Source organism: Morone saxatilis, unplaced genomic scaffold (assembly GCF_004916995.1).
Source record: "Morone saxatilis isolate NCDOM2014 unplaced genomic scaffold, NCSU_SB_2.0 Contig20, whole genome shotgun sequence".
Taxonomy (NCBI): Eukaryota; Metazoa; Chordata; class Actinopteri; family Moronidae; genus Morone; species Morone saxatilis.
The window spans coordinates 10,291,181-10,301,898 of NW_023339763.1; the positions used below are offsets into that span (position 1 = coordinate 10,291,181).

General features: G+C 38.1%; 1 protein-coding gene across 1 annotated transcript; it reads right to left on the reverse strand.

Annotated features, from left to right (window-relative positions):
• Positions 1 to 1,729: 1,729 nt before the first annotated feature.
• On the reverse strand, positions 1,730 to 4,850 carry arr3a (arrestin 3a, retinal (X-arrestin); the record flags this gene model as incomplete). Its single annotated transcript, XM_035666829.1, has 14 exons — positions 1,730 to 1,737; positions 2,006 to 2,055; positions 2,163 to 2,186; positions 2,300 to 2,383; positions 2,565 to 2,702; positions 2,823 to 2,895; positions 3,006 to 3,090; positions 3,184 to 3,319; positions 3,422 to 3,498; positions 3,602 to 3,661; positions 4,177 to 4,367; positions 4,462 to 4,506; positions 4,615 to 4,675; positions 4,812 to 4,850. Coding segments are annotated over 14 exons (1,071 nt in total), but the record flags the coding sequence as incomplete, so codon positions are not given.
• Positions 4,851 to 10,718: the final 5,868 nt, after the last annotated feature.

Consider the following 10,718-nt stretch of genomic DNA (forward strand, 5'->3'; position numbering starts at 1 on the left):
AAACTAAACTGCTACATTAACGTTGAATCTTAATTTTAAGGCCTTGGGATTAGTATTATAATATGGACTTGGGACACTATTAAGATGTAAAGAAACACACGTAAAGAGGGCCTGAATGTTTCAGCACCACAGACAGAGAGAGAGAAGGAGAAAGGTAACCCTAACTCTAGTTAATCTGTTGTTGCAGAAATTGTCTCATTATCGTTCCGTCAGGCTTCAGCATTATTACAAAATGTTACTGTGGGAACCTGCAGAATATGCAACGCCGCCTTCTATCCTATGGTCTCCTCTGTGGGAAAAAACTTGTTCTACTCCAATGGAAAAAGACGGAGACACAAAGTCTTAAAGCATGGTTAACGGCACTGACTGATACCTTGCATCTTGAAAGGATTCGTTATTCTCTTAGTGACAGATTGGAGGACTTCAAAAGGATGTGGCAACCAATTATTTCTTTCTTGAAACAGGATGTAGGACAACCTGAGTAGCACTGGGTGAGCGGGACGGGGTGGGACAGGGAGGGAGTTATTTACTTATTTACTTTATTCTACTTTATTTATTTACTTTTTTGTATACTTTTCAATTTTTTCTCCCATCTATTGTTTTTCATTTATTTACTTACTTGTAGTACACCTTTGTTACTTATGTTACAAAACAACGAAGCATTGCATAAACCAAAGATGGTTGTATTTTTGATATACTGTTTGCTTCACAATAAAAATATTTGAAACAAAATGTTACTGTATTTTGTGGGCAGTGCACTGAAATGTTACCGGACAACTGAAGGAGAGCAGCGTTGACTCTGACATACTAAAAGCTGTCCTCTCAATACAAAGTGCTGGTTCATTAATGAAAACACAACAAACAAAGACCAATCACAATCATTCTGGTTTTACAATAACTTTATTGTATTATTATTAGGTTATCAGGCTTGACATCAAAAACATGATCTGATACATTTCACTGAAAGACAAAAATAATTCACAATAATTGATGAGTTCACTGTAATCCAAAGCACAGTGGTTTTTATGGTCTTCAAAGTGATTATTCTTCCCCCGCTTGTGTAAGTCTGGCTCTACATAAGTCTTTGGTCTCTAAAGGTTGGAAACTATTTAGCAATCCAAATACATCTAAATGACATCAATTAAACAAGAAAAACAAGAACAACAAAACTCTGTGAGGGGACTAATGTTACATCTGTTCATCCTTTGTGTGTTGAAAAGATCTTTCTCTTTAGTCGCTTGGTTATTGTTATTTGGTTCCATGACACCAGTCGCATTCCTTTTCCTCTTTGTTTTGAGTCACTTCCTCTTCTCAACCTCCAGGGTAACATCCTCTCTGGAAATAAATAAACACAAAGAGATGTTTACACACACATACACTATGTGGACAATACAGGAATTACTGTATGGATGATTACTCAACTAAATTTCATGTATTCTGTTGTATTATAAAGGGGAAAAAGGACGCTAAATTATAGAAAATATCATTCATTTTTATGCCCCCTTATGAGAGTTATTCCTTAGCCTAATGTACACACACACGCAGACACATAAAACAAAGCATATTATGGACAAATATCTTTACAGGGTTGCATAAAATGTGCTTAAAACATCTGAATACATGCACACAGTCCAACAGAGTGCAGACGTGACTGAACTATACACTGTGTGTTTGTGTTTGTGTGTGTGTTTGTGTGTAAAACTCACCTTGACTATGGGGGAGTTTTCTTTCAAGACACTGCAAGAGGAGAACATAAAAACAGAGCGAATTAACAAAAAAGTAAATCTCAACTATATGATTTCCAGGTGATTGTGAAGTGACTTACGCTGATGTGCAGTCTTTACTCTGCTCAGTTTGGAAGGCAGGTTGATGTGAAATGAAAGAAAAAAGGACGAGACGTTAAACTTATTAGAAAAGCCAGCATGTGGACTGTGCACTGGTATCAGGAAAATAGTACACAGAAAAAAATTTGAATATTTGTTTGTTGGAGTTATTAATAAAATACCTTGGGGTTTAGGGTGCATGAGAATCAATGGCAGCTCCACTGTAACATCACTGCAGAGAAAACAAACCAACCAATCAGAATAAAACATGTGATTGGTGCTCAACTGGCTTTAGGCCTATTATGGATTGTAGAATAATCTTAAGTAAACCCCACTCACCTGGCAGTGAGGCCGCCCAGCAGGCTACATGAAGACAAGAGGGACACGTGTTTGTTTTAGTTCATACATTTTATTCTTTAAAAAAACAAAAAACGATTCTTTGTTCTAAAAATGTTTAAACATGAACAGACACTTACCCTCCTCCGGCCACCATGAGGTTAATTACAATCTTATAGGAAACCAGGATTCCCAGCATTTCTTTTTCAATGCCCTGTCGCAGCCTGTGTGGAAGAGGGATTACAAAGATTTCAGGGATTAGAGGGTTTTATGCAGTAAAGTATCATAAAAAACTACTAACTAAGACATTAAGAGAGGGTACTGTGAATGTGAAACTACATGAAGTGCCACATGCAAGTTATGCAAAGTCTCCTGCAATAATCAAATAAATTACATGTAACTTACACAGTGGTGGAGGCCAAGTTAGTGTCCTCATCCTTCAGTCGTCCATCCAGTGCCAGCCCCCTTTTCTCCTTGTTTTCAGCCAGTAAGGGTGTGATGCTCAGAGTGTTGTCGTAGGTGGAACCGGCCTCCACTGTCTCTCTGCAGAACATAAAACACAAACACACTCTTACACGTGTCTAACTGTGTTCTTGAGTTTTCCTACAGTGGTATGTAATGTTTCATATTTGCTGTGTGATTTTCTATTTTCTATCCACGTACGCAAACTCTTGGTTGAGAACAGCCTTGGTGTATTTATCTGCTGAATAGAGGACGATGTCTGTGGCTTGGTCCACTGTGAGAGGGTGGAAATGAAGATCAGAGAGAGTGAGATAGAATAATTGTGTGGTGCTTTCAGTCATATTAAATCTATACAAAAGCGTTTCTATGATCATCAGTACCCACCAGTGATTTTTAAATTCTTGACTGTTTTGTTGCTCTCATTGTTGATTTTGACTTTGATTGGGATTGATTCGCCGTGGAAGTAGAGCTGTGGTCAAAACCAGGAAACAACAGTTAATGGTGCTATAGTTAGTTAAACTTCATTCAATCTATAGTAAATGATAAAGTTTTGCTACTGTACATCTTTCTCCAGGGAAGCTTCTAGATGAACAGGCTTGTCAGACATCATGAAGCTTTTGCAGATTTCAGCCTTGGGCCCGGCGCCCACCTGAGAGGGAGCGTACTGGATTTTACGAATGACAAGGCGAGCAGTGTCCCTGTGAATGGGATAGAAGATGGATGAAGAAAATAGAGAAGATGTTAGTCAGGCAGAATAGTAAGGCAAACGGTTGAAAGATGGAAGATGAAAGCATACGCACTTCTTTTCAATCTTCTCATCAGGGTTGCTCTTTTCCTTGGCAAGGTAAGTTTTGACCTCAAAGTCGACACCACAAGCCTGAAAATAAAACATTAGAAGTTGACAACAACTCCTTGCTTCCACAGTAAGGGTGTAGGACACGGGGAGGTGAATGATGTTGGCAGATTAGCGTGAAGTTTACCTTTCCCTTGTCATCTGGTCCAGGCTGCAGAGAGATTGAGCATGGCAGGTTGGTGGGAATCTAGAGATACAAAGAAGAACATTTATCACTAAGCAGAAAAGATAATAGATAATTTATGTTTACTCACAAAATAAAGCACTAAATAGGAATATGGGAGTTCAGACTCATGTTGTCTTTTGCTTTCTATGCTCTAAACAGATTATTAAGGCAGTGGTATTGCCGCCACACCAGATCAGTATCACGCTATAACGTGAAATGTTTGTTATAACAACATACAATATAAAACATTTCATGTTATAATGTCATAACTTATATTGTTAGAATGACATGTTATAATATAGTTATATGCAAGTTGAAGTGTATTGGCAGCAATACAGTATGGTAGATTATGATGAAACAATAATAATAATAATAGTCAGTATTAAAAAGGTATGATATAATATTCCACAGTGATGTTGTGTCCATGAATCATCTTGTAAAATAAACTTTTCATTTTAAGTAGAATGTGTGGTAGAACAGGCTGAGGTCATAAAGTCTTTACACTCGTATCTGGAAATGTTTAATAATAGTCATACTTCAAAAGTGAAAGGATATGCGTTGTCTCCAGCCTTCTTCAGCAGGGTTTCATGCATGGCAGACAGGGCAGGCTTGTGGTCTGCGGGGTAGATCTGGTAATGCTGGATCCAGATGTCCTTCCTGAAGCACAGACCCATAAAATCCAGGTCTTCATTACCATACCGGAAGGCACATGCCAGCTGCACAAACACTGTCAACACATTGCGATAAGTTCATTATTTCATTGTGATCCATAATAAATAACTTGGGGTTGGAACTTCAGGTGGAACTTTTTATGATGTTACCTTTTCTGTCTGCAAAATCTGTTGTGTCCAGCTTCACAACACCATCTGTAAAGGTAAGAGTGCAGTCAATGTTACAATGTTTTTATCCTCACTGTGGCTGCACACACACACACACACACACACACACACACACACACTGAACAAGCAACGTACCAACTTTGTCCACAACGGTCACGTTGTCCACATAGTCTCTCTTCCCAAGATAGAGGGTCAGCTGTCAGACAGAAAGAAGGAAAAACAGTTGAGTGCTTCAAAACCCTACTGACTTTTTCCCCCCAAGTATGTTTAATTCATTTTTCATTTAAAAATCACTACACAACTTAAAACTCAATCAACAAATGTAGACTTACCCCTCCATTTCCACTGGTCTTCTTGAAAACCCTGTGAAAAAGGGAAGAGAAATGTCACTTTAAGACTATTTGTGTCTAATTTATCAACTCTTATTTTGACCCAAGAGTAAACTGGAATCCTTCATGCCCTCTTCCATCCTTTGCTTTTTCCTCCTTCTTCCAACAAACGTCACTTATCCTAACAATCAGAAGTGACGACAATGTTTTATATATGTAAAGTATATATATATTCAATATAAATAAAGGATAAAAGGGAATAGGAGTACATCTATTGACAGAGTTGCCGACGAAATAATGCTTAGTTTTAGACTCTGAAGGTAAAGAAGGTTCATTTGCACGTAGCAGAAGGGCCAGTAATCCCTTATTCCCCTTTATCCTGTTAGGAAAAGCTAAGTGTGGAGAAGCTTTATTTTATCCTGCCCGGATTGAGAGGCTGGCCCAGGTGAGGGAGCTACAAATGGCAGGGTTCCAGAATAGCTAATTCCCTGAGTTAACGTCTGAAACCACATTGGAATCAGTGCCCCAACTGATTAATCCTCAGATAAATACTTTAAAACAACTTGTCACTTTTAGGAGTTGGCTGACCCGTGTCAAAGTCTGCCACTCCAAAGTAACAAAATTTTGAAAGGCGATTACAGGTTTAATGTCAGTGTTTCAGCTCTTTTTAGCAAAAGAGGCCAAACTTTCCTTTAATGACAACTTTTTATTATTTTTGTGAATTTGCAGTGTGAGGAAAACAACACTTACTTTGCCATCTCTGCGGGATCTTTAGAAGTGTTCTGTTGGAAGAAAAGAATAAAGAAGTGACTTTAGGTTATTTCTAAGTCAAAGCATCAGCAGGTGTTGTGATTAAGACATTGATCCTTCACCAACTGTCAGCTCAGTCGGAGTGATGTTTTGTTTTGAAGGTACAGAAGGTTAATCCGCTGCAATAAGATTACACCATCAGCGTTAGGGTTCCTTAGCCAAAGCTGTTATTGCTGTCCACTAACTGGACCTTGTTCAACAGATACCGGTTTCACACCAAACTCCAGGCCAGATTTACATAACACTCACATGCACATTATGTCATGATGCGTTCCCCTTCCGTAACACCAGTGCCAGAGATGTTGCTTGTGTCGACTATTTTGGGACAGTTAAATGGATAGAACCCATTTAATACTGTTGTATAGCGGGACTCGATGAGACTCTAAGTCCTAGCACTGGCCCTCTATAGCTCCATAATGAGGATTATTACACAAAGGTTAAAAGAGCTGTACACATTTGATTAATTGTTGTTTATTAAAGATTTTCAAAATCAACTGTGAATGCCATTTTTTATCCTTCAATTAACTTTCAGGAATCATCTGTCTTATTCATGTATTTACTATTACAAACTTGGCACTTTAAGAAAAAGCTTAGGGGCTGCACGCACATTTCAGCACCATGGAGACGTACTGTACAGATGCATTCCTCTGTTTTTATGGGCTTATAAGATTTGCCCATTTGTTGTGACAAATCCAGTAAATGATCACCTGTAACTGCTCAGCAAGTAATCTAAATATTAATTAACTAAATGATCACTCATTCATTTCTTAGATACATGCAACTGCCACCAGTTCTGAAACTATTTGGTACTATAATATTCAAACATTAATGTATCATATTGATCTACAGTTAACTCAGAGATAGATCAATGTTCTGTTATTATTATTGCTCAATTTAGCACAATTAATGCTGGCTGCAGATAGGGACGTGATGTGACATCGCTCCCTAAACCGAGCCGACAAACTGTATCTTGCATCTGCACATCTCACAATGAAAATGTGTTCCTTTAACTAACATCTGTCTACAATTCAATACAAATGCAAACTGCACTGTGCTGTCTGACAACAGTGATTAACACAAAAATTCCGGGAAATCAAAAAACATTTACCTGCAAACCTACCATCAGACAATCATGCTACTTTAATCTACAGCATACTTTGTCCCCTTACAGCAAGCTTTGTAAGTTTGCATCACTGATCTTTCTCATAAACATGTATCTGTTGTAGAAATGCCTTACAACTCCCATTTGAAGAAACTGTATGCCATAAGAGTCCGCACCGTGTAATGAAATTAGGCTGACCCCTGACACAACCACATACAATCTCTCAAATGAGCCCATGTAGTTTTCCTCATCAGCGTATTCTATTCAAAAGGTAAAATCATACATAGTTCTTCAAGTGAAGGTTCTGTAATTAATCATTGGTATAGTCACTAAATTCATCCATCCATCCATCCATGAAGAGACTTACCTCTTATCAGTTCTCTGGGAGCTCGGTAGAGTGTGTCAGGGTAAGTGGAGAGTGCAGTCTGCAACAGTTGACCTCCCTTTTTATACAAGCAGCCGCTCTCTGTGCATAATTCGGACTTAACTGGGTTCATCATTGTTGCCATTGCCTGCTTGATAATCCAGTTAAGCAATCAGCGGATAGCTTTTTTTGGGACTACAAAGGGTTTAATAATACCAGCCGGTTAAATCACTGGAACATAGAACCACATAGTCTCCACATGGCTGTGGTTGATAATCCCCCTTTTCCACAAACCAAGCAATCAAGTCACCTTTCATCAAAATAAATCATAAATCACAACGTTTTAGGCCTTTTCTGATCAGGATTCATTTTTCTGAGGGGCATCATTGTAATTTTTTTGTGTCATGACATGTGGATTGCTGCTATATGTTGGTTGACTTGTGTTTAATAATAGACTTTAGAATGACTATTATTAGCCGGTTCTATGTGAGCTGCACCTGTTTTAAACAAGGGGTCACGCTGTGGAGTTAACAAGGGACAGGCACCTTAAGAATCTTTCTTTACACTCATTGCTTATTATATTTTTTCAGTGTTGCTTATAAACAATTAGCTGCAGTTTGCAATGTATGTTTATCAAGGAACCCAACAAATCTGATAAGCAATTTAACAGTTTTCTATTTATTTATGAAGAAAATGTTAAACAGTAAAAATAAATGATGTATAATATTTTTATATATACTCTATAAGCAGTGTGGAGATTCTCAGTACTTCAGTCTGTCTGATCTCAGCAGATTAAGGACTCCTAGTCCCATTACAGAGTGGATGATGGGAGCATCGGAGAGCGTCAGATTAAGCTGTCTTATTTAACACTCAGTAACGTGCCAGAGATTAAGAAGAATAACCAGAACGATTCCCTTTTGAGACTCCAAAGTTCCACAAATGCATGTTAAAAATGTTATTGTCAAATCAAAAATCTAAAATTATAGTTTACCAAGAGATTGTTTTCTAGCTGGTGTCTTTTCTTGTGAAGTGCTTGATCAAGCACATAGAGAATATTTTATTTAACTTTCAAGACGCGGCACATAAGGACCAGTTTAATGGGATTAAAGACAATATAATTGGTCAGATAGTTGAATATCTTTAACACTCACTGAAATGACAGACTGATATTGGGGCAGTGGTGGAAGAAGTACTGAGATAGCAATATCAAAGAGGAGAAATACTGTTACTTATTATATTATTACTCTTAGAGTAGAAAATACAAGTTCAAGCATTCACCATTTTACTTAAGTAAAAGTATAAAAGTAGACACATCAAAATGCACTTGAAGTACAAAAGTAAAAGCACTCATTATGCAGCAAGGCCTCTTTCAGAATAATATATATAAATTATATAAATGGATGTACATCACTTTAATGTTACAGTTAATAAATACATACACTGCTGGGTAGCTTGTGAATTTCCCTTAGGATATAATATATTATGATTAATATACTATTATCTAGCTAATGATTGATTTTATATTTTGTATTATTAATCTGAATTTGCAAAGTAAGCTGTCAGTTAAATGTATGGAGTGAAATGTACAATATCTACAATATGTGTCAAAAGGCCTTAGTTGGAGTCCAGCCAAGGTCAACAGAGTGACCTCCAGGCCACTAAGACGCTCCACAGGGCAAGGGTCACTGTGATACGTGAAAGCTTGATCAGCTTGATCAGTGCTCAGGTTGTTTGATGCAATGGGAAATTAAAGCTCCAACTGAAAGAGGTTATATAGAAAAGCAGACTATAATTTCCATTATATAATGGTTGTATAAATGTTCTTGCCTTTGCAACATTGTGCTTGACCACACCTCTCTGCGATCAAGTTAAAATAAAACATATTAGCAGGCTCAGACTTTACCAGAGAGGTCACATGACCTCAATACTAATCACTGTTTTGTCTGCCCTGCAAATTGTTTCCTGGAAAAGTGTGGCGTCTAATGGCTCTCAGCCTTTTGATCACCAATGTGACAGTGATTCCCTGTGAGGAGGATCTCCCCGTTGAACACATGACCAAATGACGCGCACTCCCACGCATTTGTATACAAATAAAAACAGAGGGAGAGAGAAAAAGATTGTATTTGTATAAGTATTTGGGACTTTTGATAGACCCCACTGTATTGGCTGTATTAGTTTGATTGGGAAATATGACGTTGAACTAATTTATCTAAAGGTTTAAATGTATTCTTATGTCTCTCCTTCTCTGTCTGATTTCTCCACCACTGCCTTCTTTAACCACACACTAATAAAAGCCTGCATTAGTCCACTAAGGTTTATTAAACCAAGACAGGTACTTTGTGTCTGCAGGCTAATTTTATTCCAGTTTACTGAGTTACTTGCACATGCTTGCCTTGTACCAAGTGTGTGTGTAACAGTGTGTCATATTTGTTCCTACTATTTGTGAAAAACCTAAACAAAAATTCTGAATAAAAATTGAAGCCTTCTCTTTTAAACATCAACATGATTTTGTGTGAACAGATAAAAGGTTTGGAAAAATAAAATAATATATACAGAGTGCAACCTGTCAGGAAGCCCATGTTGGCCCTGTTCCCATGTACTGACTGATGGTTTTATTTAGGACCAGCTGACTGAACTTAGGTAGCTGAGCCTTTTTAAGACCAAACACTTGAAGCCAGTCGCACTAATAATGATGTGGAGCGTCCCGTGTGGAGTGTCAGCCAAAGAGCACAACCAGCATAAGCAATTATTTATTAGGAGAAAATAAGATGAGATAAAGGGATACACACGCATAAGAAGACAAGGTACATGATTTGAAGCTATAGGCGAGTACAGATATATAAATAAACAACATCAGGAAACAATGTACAGGTGAAATGAGCCCTTAAAATCATACATGTGAACCGATGCTTGTGCTTACATGAACATGCTTACATGCTGATTATTTTTTTATCATGTTCACCACCTTAGTTTAGGATCAGCACTAAACACAGAATACAGCTGAGGCCCATGGTTAGTTTAGCAGACTTGATCCTAAACCAAATAGTGACACCAGAGGAAAGGTCAGGTAATCACCAAAGTCAGAAGGATTTATCCTCTGGGGACCATTATTGTCTGTACAAAATGTAATCTGAATCCATTCAGCAGTTGTACATATTTCAGTAAATGGTTTGTATTTTTACAGTGATGTTTTGGTCTACAGACCACTCACTTGTCACATTCTTACACTTCTTACACGAAATGCAAGGTACTAAGCTGCTCATCAGGAACGATCAAGTGCTTTGGGGTTCGGTATCTTGCCAAGGACACTTGGACACCAACTGCGGGAGCCATGAATTTAACCAGTGACCCTCCGATGACTGGACGACCTGCTCTACCACAGCTTGTGGGTTAGGGTTGTGTCTATTTATATGCTATAAAGGCTTTAAAACCAAGCTTTGTAGTGCAGTAGCATAGGAGTAGGCCTCCTGGTCTGAGCTGTTAATTATAGTCTTATGTGCCTGTATTTGATATGAACGTGGAGGTGACGTACAGAGCGTGGAAGGTGGGCGTGTGGGGGCTTGTCCAACCCTTAATCGGACCATTCCTACTGTTTATGTCACAAGGTGATCCAGAGGTGGTTTACAATCTCCTG